Raw genomic sequence first — 16,221 nt, 5'->3', positions numbered from 1 at the left:
GTACCTCCACACTCTCCTCACCTGAACCTTCGGAGTTGTCTGAGTCCAGTAGGTTCCGCCGGCTAAGGTAATCCCTTCCTTTTTTTAGTGGCACTTGCCTGCCTCGGAGAGAAGCCACAGTGACCGCTGACTGGACAGCTGTCCTGGAACTCCTCTTCCGGGAACAAGCCGGAACAAAAGGGAAAAACCAACACGGGGGAGAAAAAACCCTTTGCGAGGAGATAGATGGCAGGTGAGTAGGCGAAGATCCAAGGCAACTTGTTGGCAGGATGATGTGCCGAAATCCACAGGAGAGATCTCAATAAAGTAAATCCAACAAGGGAATAGGCTCCGGTGACTGAGGAGAATGCTGCTGGTGAGTATAGAATCCTTGCGAGGAAGGGAATAGCCAGCTCAGGGAGGAAGGCAGCAGCGGAGCAAAACAGGGCCCAGGGGGACACGGCCCCGGAGGAGGGAGCAATTAACACCAGAGAAGAAAAAAGAAGGAAGGAAGGGAAAACTGGAGGACCGCTAGGGTGAAGAACACGGCAAAGAGGAAAAGCCCGCCGCCGAAGCAGCGACCGAGAGAAGGATAGTCAGCTAGAAAAAACCGCCGAAAGATCAGCAGAAGAGAAAGGGAGGAGGGAGAGCCACTGCCGGACGAACCGACAGACAGGGAGGAAAGCAGAAACCAGTTCCGCAAGAAAAGCGAAACTAGCCGGAACCAATACCGCCGCAATGCCGAGGCGAGCAGAGGATAGCAGGAGGAGCCAAGAAAGTAAAGCGAAGGAACCAAGGTAGCTGGAGCGAGAACCAGCGAGGTTGAAACGCAGCGACTGCCGGGAGTGGAGAGCAGATAACTTCCGGCAGTCCTGCGACCGGCCAATGGGCCGATACCAAACACAAAGAAGGGACTACCATCCCTTCCTGCCGGGTTGCAGTTTCCAACGTGGAAGGAGCCGCCACCCGCGGCAGCGATTGCGGATGAAATATAGGGAGAATTGTTGTGATGTTGTTAAAATGACCTTTTTTATTTAAAATTGGAAGAAAGTAGAACTTAATTGTCCATGGCCTTATTTTCAATGGTGTTGGGTGCCTGAGGATCTAGAAATGAAACAGGATGGTATAGGTTTTTCAATAGAGATTACATATTGTTGTCGTACTGATGAAGATAGGTAATAACCCCAAACCCTCAATAAATGTTACTAAGACTGTGTATCTCACGTTAATGACTATTGAATCTGAGGGAAGCCGAGGTGGTAAACATTTTAATGGTGAAAATCTTCACAAACATGGTTATTTTGCACGTACATTAAAAAATGTTAGAGCATTTGAATTTGTGAATGTGCAAAAAATACATTAATCCAATGGACATTTAATATAACTGAAAGATGCGCATTTAATATAGTAGTTTGCTGGCCTGGAAAGGTTCTTGAACTGAAAAGTGTGATCATTCAATGAAGACGGCATTCTTTTTAATAAGACATTTTTCAAATGCTCTCTTAAGATCTTTGTTCCTGGCACCATAAATGAGTGGGTTCAGCACTGGGATGACAGTGACATACACAACTGCAAGCAGTTTGTTTTCCTGCATGTAGTACACAGACGCAGGCCGCATATACATACATAGTGTGGTCCCATAAAATAGCATAACCACTGTGAGGTGTGAGGAACAGGTTGAGAAGGCTTTGCGACGCCCCTCAGCAGAATTGATGCGCAATATGGTTGATATAATGCACACGTAAGAGGAGAAGGTTAAGAGGAAAGGGCCGATGCCCAAAAAGACCCCTTCCACATACGTCACCATCTCAATGACGTTAGTTCTTGAGCAGGAGAGTTTCATCAAGGCAGTGAGATCACAGAAGAAGTGGTTAATCTCATTGGAGTCACAGAACGAGGAGAGGAAAGCAAATAGAGCATGGGGCATTGTGTCCAAAAAGCCAATGAGCCAGGAAGCAAAAACAAGCCGGATACAGGCAATGTTATTCACTATGACAGTGTAACGCAAGGGATTGCAAATGGCAATGAAGCGATCATACGACATGGCAGTGAGGAGGCAGAACTCTGTGCTGAGACAGCCCATGAAACAGTACATTTGCAATACACACCCCACAACAGATATGGATTTATTCTGCGTTACAAGTGTTGATAGCAGTTTTGGCACTGTAACAGACATATAACAAATGTCAATAGCTGATAGGTTGAGCAGTAGGAAGAACATAGGCTTGTGCAGTCGGTGATCCATACACACGAGGACAATCAGGAGGATGTTCCCAAGTAATGCAATAAGATAGATGAATAGAAACACAGAGAAAAGCATGACCCGTAGTTCAGGGAGGATCTGAAAGCCGATAATCAGGAACTCTGTCACTGTTGTGTGGTTTTTCATAGTCTTGATTTCTGTGTAATTTGCACAGTCTAGGTCAACAAAAGAAGAGATACAAAAAAAAAATTGGTAGAGCAAACAATATAATGACTATTTGGGAACTATGCATTAGTTACAAGAATTGTACGTGGAAAATCAATGTATAGAAATATTAAACATGAGCAGGGGATCAGGACATGCAGCACATTTTATTTTGTCACTCATTAACTTAATAGTGAACACATTTTTTATTTTGTCTGTGTGGATAGCCCTCTGATCACCTCACCCCAAATTAGGCACACCCCTCAAGAAGCAAGTGCACATTTGTCCATAAAACAAGTTTATTGTTCAAATTGCTGGGAGGAGCTAGATGGCCTCATGGAGTCAAACTAACCAGAGTCTCCTTGAACCACATAAGCCTACACATTTTATACATGTTGCAACAGTTAAAACACTCGGACATATTTTATTACAAATCATTCCCCCACACATGATTAGTCAAACCTATACAAAGAAATGTAATCTCCTTTAATTCCCACACTCTCATTGGACACATTTATTTAACTATCATCCCCTTTCAACATTTCTTTACATCAGCTCATTATTAAAGCACACCCCTTTTTGTGATATTTCTGTGGTAGGTCATGATGTTGTCCCATAGTTGCACATTCACAAAACAAACATAATACATTACAAGTTCCAACTTGTTAGGGACCTCTGTCCTTTTTGCAACAATATGAGGCGGGAGAGACAAGTTGCCTTGAACTGGCAACAATATCTGTTACGCTCACCTAGTATCCACAGGGACGCCACCCAGCCGGGTTACTCACTGGTATGCTTCTCAGCTTTGCCCTGATGTGGTCTGCGGGGAAGGTTCTGCCTGAAAATACAGGAGGACTGTGTTCAAGACTGGCCGACTGGGGTAAGTATCCTCCCTCCACGCCGTATGATTTCAGTCCCTCTGGCACCCTCTCCACACCTTGTGGTAGAATTGGGCGTGCTCTCCGTCCTGCCTTCTTTGCAGGTGCGTGTTGTCTTTCATGGGCGAGTGCGGACCAGTTACTTCACTGACACCGGCCCGTTTGATATTGTTCAGGTAGGTCTTATTGGTGTTCTTTAATTTTGTTGCTATCCTGCATGCCTTTCTTTGTTTAAAATGTCTCTTTTTTGTCCCTTAGGTATGCAGAGCTTCAGCGTGCTGAACTGGCTTGGTTGAGCCCCGCTGGTAATTGATGGCACATTAAGAGCGCTATGATGCAGTAAGTAAGCGCTATGCGCAGCACTGCAAAGTCTTGCCTTTGCTAGCCTGTGTTTTCTTTACTTGTAGGTCGTTGTGTTCTTCAGCACAAGTGGAATGTCCGGAGTGGTGCCAGCCAAGAGGCGACCAGCCAGGTAAGCCTTTTGAGCAGTTTGTAATTTGTAAATATGACTATAATGTTGCCTCTATATTCCTCTTTCAGGTCATTCTGTCCGGGAGGCGTGCAGATTCATGGAAGCTGTTCTCAGTAGCTGCAAGTGTTTAAAGATGAAGACTGCAGGTAAGATGCTGCTGCTAATGATGTTCCTTTTGTCTCCTTGCAGGTTCTGCTTCTCCGAGGTTCGAGGGAATAGCTGGACACGGTGAGCGTCACGTTGCAAGCTGCAAAGTAACGCGAAGCGTGTTGGCTTGCTCAGGTGTGGTTTAAATAGCCCCAACAAAATAGTCCAGGTAAAGTAGTCCCTAGGCTGCCATACCCAAAACACTAGACCGCATAGCTTGGTTCTTAGGAACCAAGCTATGTGCATGCCTCCATGTTGGCTGACAATACAATAAAGTAGTTCCCAAGAACATTGTTTTTCATGGTGTATGACCCAGGCGCCATAGGTGCCAGGACTGGCCCCATGAGGGCATTTGAAGAGGATGCCAGGCTCTAGAGGCCCGAGTCCTGACTCCACCTGGCCAATGGGTTTGCCAGATGGGGCTTTGGGCGAGGGTCTTGACAGCACTCCCCCCTAAGGCCCCTCCCATGGTGTTCCTTCTGTCTGGCCCAGGTTTGGTTGGGAAGTTCCGGTGGAATTTCCTGCTTAGACGTGGTGCGTGGATATTCTCACTGGGCTCCCAGGATCTATCTTGTGGTCCAAATCCTTTCCAATCGACGAGATGATATAGCTTGGTCCTAGAGTATTTAGAGTCCAAGATATCTTTGACTTTGAATTCTGGTTCTCCGCCAACAAGTATGGGCTTAGGTGGTGTCCCAATCCGTGTGCCGGGTTGCACTGGTTTCAGGAGGGACACATGGAATACCGAGTGGATGTGTAGATTAGGTGGTAAATCCAGTTTCACTGCTGCTGGGTTGATAATTGCTTTCATGGTATAGGGTCCTAAGAATCTGGGATGAAAGGTCTGGGTTCCCTTGATGGGTACGAATTTAGCGGCTAACCAAACTTTGTTTCCTACTTGATAATCAGGGGCCTTTTTCCGGTGTTGGTTGGCGAATCTCTTTTGTTTTTCTTTAGTATGAATAAGGTGTTCCTTTGCCCTTTTGAAAGCCTGAGTAATGGTTGTGTGTAGAGTCTTTACCGCTGGCATTTCCAATCTGGCTGGAAGGTCTAGTTCAGAGGTACGTGGATGTCTGCCATAAAGGGTATAGAAGGGCGTTTGTCCCGTGCTTGAATGCAAAGAATTGTTATATGCATATTTGGCTATCCATAGTAGATCTTTCCAATTCCTTTGTTCGTGGTGCAGCATGCATCGTAATCATTGCTCGAGTGTCTGATTGGTTCTCTCGGTTTGGCCGTCGGTTTGGGGATTGTGACTGGTAGATAGCCGAACGTCGATCTGCGCCATTGCACAACATTCTTTCCAGAAGTTTGAAACAAACTAGCCTCCTCGATCAGAGACCAGAACCGAAGGGAAGCCATGTAGCTTAACTACGCCCTCCAGGAACACTTTTGCTAAAATGGCTGCGTCTGGGAGGCCATTGAGAGGAATAAAATGGACCATCTTTGAGAATAAGTCCACAACTACAAGGATGGTGTTGGGCCCTTGGCTTGGAGGTAGATCAGTGATGAAGTCAAGAGAAAGAGCGTGCCATGGAACTGGAGGAATGTCCAATGGTTGTAGGAGACCAGATGGTTTTTGTTTCTGTGATTTATTTTGTGCGCAGACAGCGCAGGACTGAATATACTGAATTATGTCCTTACGCCAGGTAGGCCACCAAAAGTTCTCTTTCACCATAGCTAGGGTTTTGGCGATCCCAGGATGCCCTTTGATCAGTGAATCATGATAATTTGAAATAATATGCTGCTGTAATTCCTTCTTGGGTACATATAGGCGATCCCTAAAAAAGGGTAGATGGTCCTTGATGGTATATTGTTCTCCTTGAGTTTGCCATGCGAGGTAGGCATCAGGATTTATTGTCCGTTGGATTTCTTTTCGTAGTTCTGCTTGTGTTAAGGCTGTCGTGATACCCAAGAGTTTGTCTTCAGGTATAATAGGTACTGGGTCTGGAGTTGTATATACTATTTCATCTATGCCCATGCGAGATAAGGCATACGTCTTTCCTTTGTTGACTCATACTCGGCGAAGAAAAGGGCCCATCGTAATTGGCGCGAGGACTGGGCCTTGGCTGTTTTGAGATATTGCAGGTTTCGGTGGTCTGTGATGACTGTAATGGTGTGTCTGGCCCCCAGAAGGTAGTGCCTCCAGGCTTTAAAGGCGGATTTGATAGCCAGGAGTTCCTTGTCCGTGATGGCATAATTAATGTCTGGAGGTGAGAACTTTTTCGACCAGAAGGCCACAGGATGGAGCTGGCCGGTTTCCGGGTCCCTCTGTCAAAGGACAGCCCCCATTGTGAGACTGGACGCATCAGTTTCAACGACATAAGGGAGGTCTGGACGAGGATGTCGCAGGATTGGAGCAGAGGTAAACCTTTGTTTAAGTTCCTGAAAGGCTTCTTCGGTCCAAGCAAACTTTGTATTGTTTTTTTGTAAAAGTACTGTGAGTGGGTACACAAATTGATAGAAGTCTCCGATGAACCGGCGGTATAAGTTCGCAAAGCCAAGCATGCTTTGTACCCCTTTCAGAGACGTCGGTGAAGGCCATTTCAGAATGGCATCTACCTTGTGCACGCCCATTCTGATGCCTCCTGGAGTAAGGATAAAACCAAGAAATTCTACTTCAGGGACGTGAAAAAAGCATTTTTCAAGCTTTGCAAACAAGCGATGTTGACAGAGTTTGGTGAGGACTGAACGAACGTGCCTGACATGATCTTGTTCCGAGGCTGAGTATACTAAGATGTCGTCTATGTACACTAAGGTGCACACATCAATTAACTCCCTTAAGACGTCATTCATAAAATATTGGAATGCCGCAGGAGCGTTGCATAACCCGAAGGGCATGACTTGATATTCAAACAAGCCGTACTTAGTACGGAAGGCGGTTTTCCATTCATCTCCTTTTCTGACTCGGACCAGGTTGTACGCTCCTCGAAGGTCCAATTTGGTATAAATCTGGGCATTGTTCAGGTAGGTCTTATTGCTGTTCTTTAGTTTTGTTGCTATCCTGCATGACTTTCTTTGTTTGTTATCTACAAAAAGAAGTTCAATTCCTAAAAGATGCCAAACACACATGGGTATCCTATCTGGCAGTTAAGTAATACTGTGATACGCAAAAAATACAAATTTTATTAGTCATACGAAGTCAATTATTAAAAAATCATCATTAAAAATGATCATATCACATAAAACAATCAATCAACCTTAAAACAACACAAGTGAATCAGCCAAAGTGGGTTCTAATCATAAATTCATTCTTGGGTCAAACACGTGTAGCCTAATCACACTGAGATCCCTTAGCCTTAGATGTTTTTTTGGCTATTTCGTATTTTGAATTTGTAGATTTCCAACTTGTACAAGTTTCTGTCCCATTAGCACAACAATGTAGGACATTCTTCAGGGGTGTGAAGTATCTTGTGTTGATTCTATTCAAGATGAAACTGTATTACCAAACCTCTGTCTTCTTGTAAAGACGATGTACCCTGTTAATAAAAAGGAGGCACTATATTACTCCCTCATATCACAATACTAGTCCATTATTTAAACTAGCTGTATACCCCTTATCGTCATAAGGGTGAAAAGCATGCTATTAATTACATACCTCTCTAACTCGAGGGTTCAGTATCCTGGAGTCTTCTCTAACCTTGATTGGTTATCTTAAAGTCAAAATTCCAAATGCTTTAGAAATTGATGCCTTGTTTCCTCTATCTTCTGTCCTAATATACAACACATATTGGTATTGGACTCATGTTAGCCTGGTGTAATGTATTATCATATTCTGATTTTGTAAAATAAGTCTTACCATATTGTTGTACACATATGACCAAAATGTCACTCCATCAAGTCTTGATATGTTCCAACTTCTCAAACAAGCTAACTTCTCCAAGAAGCTGTCTGTTCCCTGAAAGATATAATTATAGAAACAAACTACCCTCAGTGGTTTGTCCGCTTATTGACTTCTAAGCAAGTGTGCTAATGTATTATAAGCATCCACTTACTTGTATAACAGTATTAGAGAGAAAATCTCCAAGGCACCCAGTCTATAGGGCTAGTTGTCGCTTTCGATCTAGGCACTCCCCATATGGAGTTGTCCTCTTCACTCTAGGTAGCTGTGAAATAACAAATACCTCATGAAGACAACTGGTCTTTTCACCATGAGGAGATGCAAAAGTAATTATTATATAAAATACTCACTAAGTAAATTTCAAAATGACTAGTCGCTCGATCCGGGGTCTGCATCTGTAAGATCTGTATTGAAATCAGTATCCCAGGATCGCTCTCGCGGGGGACGTAATGACATCATCACGCCGCGAGCCAACGTCTATGTGATATCGTGCGATGACGTCATCTTGTCATCGCACCCGCACGGATGTGAAAATCTTACTCCTTATGGGTAATGCAGTACGGGAAGCAGCCCAAATGATCCTGTATCCATTGTTTAACAAGCCAAATATGCATGCACTTAACCTTTAGTAAGTGCTGTCGTAAATTCAAATCAACAACTCTGTGTTGCAAAACGGAGCAGCACTAATTTTAAAAGGATATCCATCTCATTAGAGTGGATTCTTTCATAAGTGATTCTGTGGACATTTTCTGTTCAGATACATGTCGATGTTATCACAAGTGATTCTGTTAAACTATGAATACACACAAAGGGGGGTGTCACCCATACATTTCTAAATTATCCATTGGACTGATACCTCATTTGTTCATATTACAATTAAACCTGCCATTGCATATACATACAGAGTTTCACATAGATTTAAAAACTATAACAAATTGGCAGACGTATTAATGTATTCTAAACCAACTTTGCAGACATATAAGTATATTCTAAATGCCTGCATCCATGTTATATACAGTTCTCACTCTCAGTTACATCTCAAATATGCCAATGTACAGTTAGTAGAATATTAAATGGGTACTCTGTCGATTGCATAGTTACATTTACCCAAAGGTCCTGCTTTAAACAACGGTGATCGAATCAAAACAAGTTGCCTAGGCATTATGCCATTCCACCCTTTCATTCAAACCGTGGATGTGGCTTTTGGACAAAAAACTCAATTTCTGTTCTAGTTGGAGTAACTTTTTGTTAATCAATTCCAATCAAATCCACAAACATTTGGAGAAACCCCCGGGTAGACCCATCATTTTGGGGGTTAATTCTCTCCCAGAACCCCTCTCTAAGTTTGTGGACTTCTATATGAGACCGTTTATTCCTAATATGAAGAGTTATATTAAGGACACCACAGATGCCATCAACAGGATTGAGGGCAATAACTTTGACCCTAATGTGAACTTGTTAATGTGTTTGGATATACAAGCGTTGTACACTAATATACCCCAATTGGCAACATTAGAGGTAGTAGAAGAGACTTTACTGAACAGAGAGGATCAACATCCAGTCTCCAACTCTTTCATAAAATGGTGTACAGAAATGGCCCTCACAAATAACTTTTTTCAGTTTATGGGTCAGTTCTATAAACAGATTGAGGGGACGGCCATGGGGGTGGCAATGGCACCAAATGTGGCTAATTTATACGTCAATATGTTTGAGGAAACAGTAGTGTATACTAACCTTAATCCTTTCCAAGAGAACATCCTATGTTGGCTACGTTACATAGATGACATTTTTGTCATTTGGAAAGGGAGTGAAGAGGAATCCCAGTGGTTTGTACAATGGTTGAACCAACAGAACAGATACCTAAAGTTTACTAGTAATATCGGTAATGAACAGATACATTATTTAGATATCTGTGTATATCATGATCAAGGGTTGTTGCTGGTTAAACCTTATACTAAGGAAACTGATAGAAATGCTTTATTGCATTATAACAGCCATCATGCATAGCATGTGAAAAACAATTTCTCTGGTTGAAGAAAAACAGCAGTACCATTGTTTCCTATGAAAATGGAGCCAATATTCTTATTGATAAATTGGTCCACAGAGGATATCCCACCCCTCTAGTTAAAAAAGCTGCTAAGAGAGCTTTTAACAATAATCGAGAAGCTCTTTTGGACCAACAAATACGTAGAGATGGAGTAACAAAAGAGACACCATTGGTTTTTGTTAACACATTCAGTAATCTCTCGTACAAGATCAAGAGTATTATCCACAGAAATTGGAAGCAAATCATGACCAAAGAAATCGGGTGTCCTATTGTAGCTTTCAAAACTAGCACTACTGTGCATAATTTAGTCATGAGGAATGATGTGAAGAACAGGAAGAGAGTATGTCAACAGACTAATTTATGGGGGCTCCCACCAGTATCAGGACATCATGCCTGTGGCAATTTTACAATGTGTACGCAAACCAGAAAAACCATGACTGTAGATTTGGGTTTTGGCAAAATGTGGAAAATTACAGAGCATAAAAATTGTGAAACGAGTAATGTTATTTACTTAATCAGATGTCCCTGTCAACTTATCTACATAGGAAAAACGAACAGAAAATGTAAAACAAGGATGATCGAGCATAGAAGTTGCATTAGAAATGGAATTGAACAAGCACCCATGGTGAAAAATTTTATGGAAAAGAAACATACTAGTAATGAATTTCAATGGGTGATCCTGAAACAAATAAAAGGGGAGACACAGGAATTGATTAAAAAAAAGTTACTCCAACTAAAACAGAAATTGATTGTTTTGTCCAAAAGCCACATCCACGGTTTGAATGAAGGGGTGGAATGACATAATGCCTAGACAACTTGTTTTGATTCGATCACCGTTGTTTAAAGCAGGACCTTTGGATAAATATAACTAAGCAATCGACAGAATACCCAATTAATATTCTACTGACTGTACATTGGCATATTTGAGATGTAACTGAGAGTGAGAACTGTATATAACATGGATGCAGGTGTTTAGAATATGCTTATATGTATGCAAAGTTGGTTTAGAATACATTAATACGTCTGCCAATTTGTTATAGTTTTTAAATCTATGTGAAACTCTGTATGTAAATGCAATGTCAGGTTTAATTGTAATATGAACAAATGAGGTATCGGTCCAGTGGATAATTTAGAAATGGATGTGTGACACCCCCCTTTGTGTGTATTCATAGTTTAACAGAATCCCTTGTGATAACATCGACATGTATCTGAACAGAAAAAGTCCACAGAATCACTTATGAAAGAATCCACTCTAATGAGATGGATACCTTTTAAAATTAGTGCTGCTCCGTTTTGGAACACAGAGTTGTTGATTTGAAGTTACGGCAGCACTTACTAAAGGTTAAGTGCATGCATCTTTAGCTTGTTAAACAATGGATACAGGATCATACGGGCTGCTTCCCGTACTGCATTTCCCAAAAGGAATAAGATTTTCGCGTCCATGCGCGTGCGATGACGAGATGATGTCATTGCACAATGTCACGTAGACTTTGGCTCGCGGCGTGATGACGTCATTACGTCCCCCGCGAGAGCGATCCCGGGATACTGATTTCAATACAGATCTTACCAGAGGCAGACCCTGGATCGAGCGACTAGTCATTTTGAAATTTACTTAGTGAGTATTTTATATAATAATTACTTTTGCATCTCCTCATCGTGAAAAGACCAGTTGTCTTCATGAGGTATTTGTTATTTCACAGCTACCTAGAGTGAAGAGGACAACTCCATTTGGGGAGTGCCTGGATCAAAATCGACAACTAGCCCTATAGACTGGGCGCCTTGGAGATTTTCTCTCTAATACTGTTATACAAATAAGTGGATGCTTATAATACATTAGCACACTTGCTTAGAAGTCAATAAGCGGACAAACCACTGAGGGTAGTTTGTTTCTATAATTATATCTTTCAGGGAACAGACAGCTTCTTGGAGAAGTTAGCTTGTTTGAGAAGTTGGAACATACCAAGACTTGATGGAGTGACATTTTGGTCATAGGTTTATAACAATATGGTAAGACTTATTTTACGAAATCAGGATATGATAATACATTACACCAGGCTAACTTGAGTCTAATGCCAATATGTGTTGTATATTAGAACAGAAGATAGAGGAAACAAGGCATCAATTTCTAAAGCAATTGGAATTTCGCCTTTAAGATAACCAATCAAGGTTAGAGAAGACTCCAGGATGCTGAACCCTCGAGTTAGAGAGGTATGTAATTAATAGCATGCTTTTCACCCTTATGGGGATAAGGGGTATACAGCTAGTTTAATTAATGGGCTAGTATTGTGATATGAGGGAGTAATATAGTGCCTCCTTTTTATTAACAGGGTACATCGTCTTTACAAGAAGACGGAGGTTTGGTAATACAGTTTCATCTTGAATAGAATCAACACAAGATACTTCACACCCCGAAGAATGTCCTACATTGTTGTGCTAATGGGACAGAAACTTGTATAAGTTGGGAATATACAAATTCAAAATACGAAATAGCCAAAAACATCTAAGGCTAAGGGATCTCAGTGTGATTAGGCTACACGTGTTTGCCCCAAGATTAAATTTATGATTAGAACCCACTTATGCTGATTCACTTGTGTTGTTTTAAGGTTGATTGATTGTTTTATGTGATATGATCATTTTTAATGATGATTTTTTAATAATTGACTTCGTATGACTAATAAAATTTGTATTTTTTGCGTATCACAGTATTACTTAACTGTCAGATAGGATACCCATGTGTGTTTGGCACCTTTTAGGAATTGAACTTCTTTTTGTAGATAACAGACATTGCTCCAGGGAGTAAGAAGTTTGTGAATCCCCACCTGTGGCTTGCAGCCATTTTGAGAATAGTGCCTTTCTTTGTTTAAAATGTCTCTTTTTTCTCCCTTAGGTATGCAGAGCTTCAGCGCGGCGAACTGGCTTGGTTGAGCCCCGCTGGTAAATGATGGCGCATTAAGAGCGCTATGCTGCGGTAAGTAAGCGCTATGCGCAGCGCTGCAAAGTCTTGCCTTTGCTAGCCTGTGTTTTACTTCCTTGTAGGTCGTGGTGTTCTTCAGCGCGAGTGGAATGTCTGGAGTGGTGCCAGCGGAGAGGCAACCAGCCAGGTAAGCCTTTGAGCAGTTTGTAATTTGTAAATGTCTCTGCTGCTTTCTTTAATGTTGCCTCTATCTTCCTCTTTCAGGTTGTTCTGTCCGGGAGGCGTGCAGATTCGAGGAAGCTGTTCTCAGTAGCTGCGAGTGTTTAAAGATGAAGACTGCAGGTAAGATGCTGCTGCTAATGATGTTCCTTTTGTCTCCTTGCAGGTTCTGCTTCTCCGAGGTTCGAGGGAATAGCTGGACACGGTGAGCGTCACGTTGCAAGCTGCAAAGTAACGCAAAGCATGTTGTCTTTTCTCGGGTGTGGTTTAAATAGCCCCAACAAAATAGTCCAGGTAAGGTAGTCCCTAGGCTGCCACACCCAAAACACTAGACCACATAGCTTGGTTCTTAGGAACCAAGCTAGGTGGATGCCTCCATGTTGGCTGACAATACAATAAAGTCGTTCCCAAGCACATTGCTTTTCATGGGGTATGAGCCTGGTGCCATAGACGCCAGAACTGGCCCCATAAGGGCTTTTGAAGAGGATGCCAGGCTCTAGAGGCCGAGTTCTGACTCCACCTGGCCAATGGGTTTGCCAGAGGGGGTTTTGGGTGAGGGTCATGACAATATCTTATCCGCCCACACTTGCTAGCATCCTTATTTCACACAATCTATATGACTGTCGATTCAGCCTGTATGGCCTCACATCCCAAGAAACTGATCAAAACCCATAAGCCACTTGTTCATTCTGCCCTTAAGCATCCCTTGCACTGGGTTTATTACTCGGCCCCAAAACAACTCTACCAGATAACCAGACTTCCATGGACAAAGAATAACAGGCTCCCATGAACCTAAAAAGGTTGCATTTCCTCTCCACAATAGTACCATGTTGTAAAAGCCTGAGCCTCGCCATAGCTGGCCATCTGATATTATCGCAGTTGCCTCCTGCCTGTCCTTAACCTTCAACCTTGCTCAACCAGTTTTCCCAGTCACACAGAGTTTATCTCACCACCCCAGAATTCTGAGCCTGCACAATCCCTAGCTGTGAGAGGACTTGCAGCATACAGATTGGTGTATTCACCATGTACCCCAACTGTCCAAAACACATGTTCCCATGTATGTATGTCTATTCAAGTATATTCTATATTCAAGATAACTGCATCCTCTGGCAGTGGTTTCTCCAGTGCAAATCTTTCTGGAATATGCATATGAAGTCCCTTGCTGCCAAGCTTTTAGGTGCCAGGAGGCACACCATACAGATCTGACATTATCTTGCTGCGTGCGTATGAATCTAAAATGTATCAAGACATCAGAGTGGGTTTTTAATAATTAAGACACCACACTGGTCACAGAAATATTACTAAATGGTTATAAAAAACATCTAGAAAAGGTAAAATCTCATGGATTCAACGGCGTAGACACCATACTAAATGAGATATTAATGTCGAGCATCGAAAAGGTACAAGAAGCCAGAATAAAACCATTCAACCAGCTCATACACAGTGAGCACCTTTCTCCAGGATGTGCCAAAGGCATGTACTCCTACCAAATGAAAAGGGATAACCACTGAGGCCTCATAATTGACATACATCTTTGCGATATCCTAAATGAAAGACTACTTACTTTTTTGCTGGAGAAAGAGATTTTGCCATGGACCAGAAAAAATGTCTTCCTACATATACAACAATGGATCACATGTAAACCCCTTACATACACAGGTAGACAAATTGGTATAAAGGGTCCACAGAAGAACAAATATTTGACCGTTTGTGTACTTCTAAATATTTGTTGACTCAGTCTGGATATCATAGCTGCCAGCTGCAACTTACTCTCCAGCACTTCCGTCCATGTTACTCCTAGCACATACCCCCCATCCCTCTCTCTATCTGAACTTGCATGTCCTAAATGCTCACAAGGCCTAGTAGGACTGCCTCTCTCTGGTAATGTTAATGTTTATTAATAAAGCGTCTATACAGAGGCAAGTGTTTTGAAGTGCTCAAGGAGGGTGGGAACATGGGGAAAAAATGGTCACTCAGAGCCCTTGAAATACTGAGACAATAATAGTCTGCACAAGCAGAGTATGTGCAAATAATACATTTAACATTTGAGACACAGCAAATAGGCCTGAACAACAACAGTTTTTACCAAGTGCAATTAAGGGGTGAAGACAGGGGAGAACAGACAGACAATTTTTAGGCGCAGTGCATTCGGATTGTGCAAGTGCACAGACGGTCATCGGGGGGGGAGATACAAGTGCACCCAGCTGGTGGAGACTGGGATAGGTGCAGAGAAAGACACTCTCTATGGTAATTTCCCAAGTGCAGCGAGTGTGGGTGGGGTGTAAGGCACTGAGGCAAGTGTGAGAGAGGACTGGCGGGGGTACCGGGGACCAGTGAGACTCTGAGGTACACCAAGTGGTCAGTCAGCAAACTGTAAGAAAGAGGAGGGAGAGAGGGAAAGAGCAGAGGGCTAGGTTAGCAGGGAAGGGGGAGAGAGAAGGGAGAGGAGAAGAGGAAGGTCTTGAGGAGTTTCTGGAACTTAAGATGATCAGGCTCAAGATGGAGGGCGGCAGGGAGGCTATTCCAGAGGGAGGCAACTGCTGAGAATAAGGACCTCCCGCCAAATCTCTGCTTGTAGAACTGGCTCACTCACAGAAGGTTGGAGGTAGATGAGCAGATGTTGGGCAAGATTGTATGTGGCAACCCTGTGGGAGACTACACCAGCCTTGTCCTTTTGGTAATTGGTAACCCACCTATTGGGATAGGTCTGTACTACACAAGTTGGTTGAGTGACTGACTTATCTCAAGAAGGATAGATGTTAGCTGTAGAGATGTAACCCTGAGATCGACAATTAGACGTTTCCAAATAACATTTATGCTCAAGGTTTTCTGGTAAAATAATGATGCATTTATTTAACTGTCAGTTTTAAATAAGCATTCTTTAAGAAGTGCAATGTGCAACAATAAAGATACACTTCATAACACGTTCTCAGAATCAAGTTAAGCAAGTAGATTCTCTTTAGAGATGCTTCATACACACTTCCTACACCGTAAGGTCACTTCAATTGCTAGGACAGTATTGGCATTTATATATCACTTTTGTACTTGGTAGAATTCTGAGGTTGTGGAAAGGGTAAAGGTTACGGGAGGAAAAAGGTTAACAGGTCCTCATAGCATGTGAGCACTTTACAATCCCACAATGAAGTCTAGATAAAACCTTTCCCAGCAATACTTAGTTAGACCAATTTAGCACCTATGAGGGACAGTTAGAATCAAAGTCAATGGATCAGAGGAGTCTACAGGGAGCCAGGACAGCCAAAGCAAATTTGAACAATGTCTATGGAGCTGAGGCACTTCTTAGATAGCATAAAGTCTTC

The 16,221-nt window shown here is 42.5% G+C and overlaps 1 protein-coding gene across 1 annotated transcript in view; it reads right to left on the bottom strand.

Annotated features, from left to right (window-relative positions):
* Positions 1-1,429: 1,429 nt before the first annotated feature.
* Positions 1,430-16,221, bottom strand: part of LOC138579725 (olfactory receptor 5V1-like) — a 47,634-nt gene continuing 32,842 nt past the window's right edge. The window contains exon 2 of the mRNA XM_069649964.1: positions 1,430-2,397. Coding sequence (XP_069506065.1) covers positions 1,430-2,397 — 968 coding nt within the window. The remainder of the gene's footprint in view (positions 2,398-16,221) is intronic.

Source organism: Ambystoma mexicanum, chromosome 3p (genome assembly GCF_040938575.1).
Source record: "Ambystoma mexicanum isolate Mex_15411 chromosome 3p, UKY_AmexF1_1, whole genome shotgun sequence".
In the NCBI taxonomy this organism is placed as follows: domain Eukaryota; kingdom Metazoa; phylum Chordata; class Amphibia; order Caudata; family Ambystomatidae; genus Ambystoma; species Ambystoma mexicanum.
The sequence above is the reverse complement of the archived record's forward strand: the minus strand, read 5'-3'. Positions and strand labels throughout refer to the sequence as shown.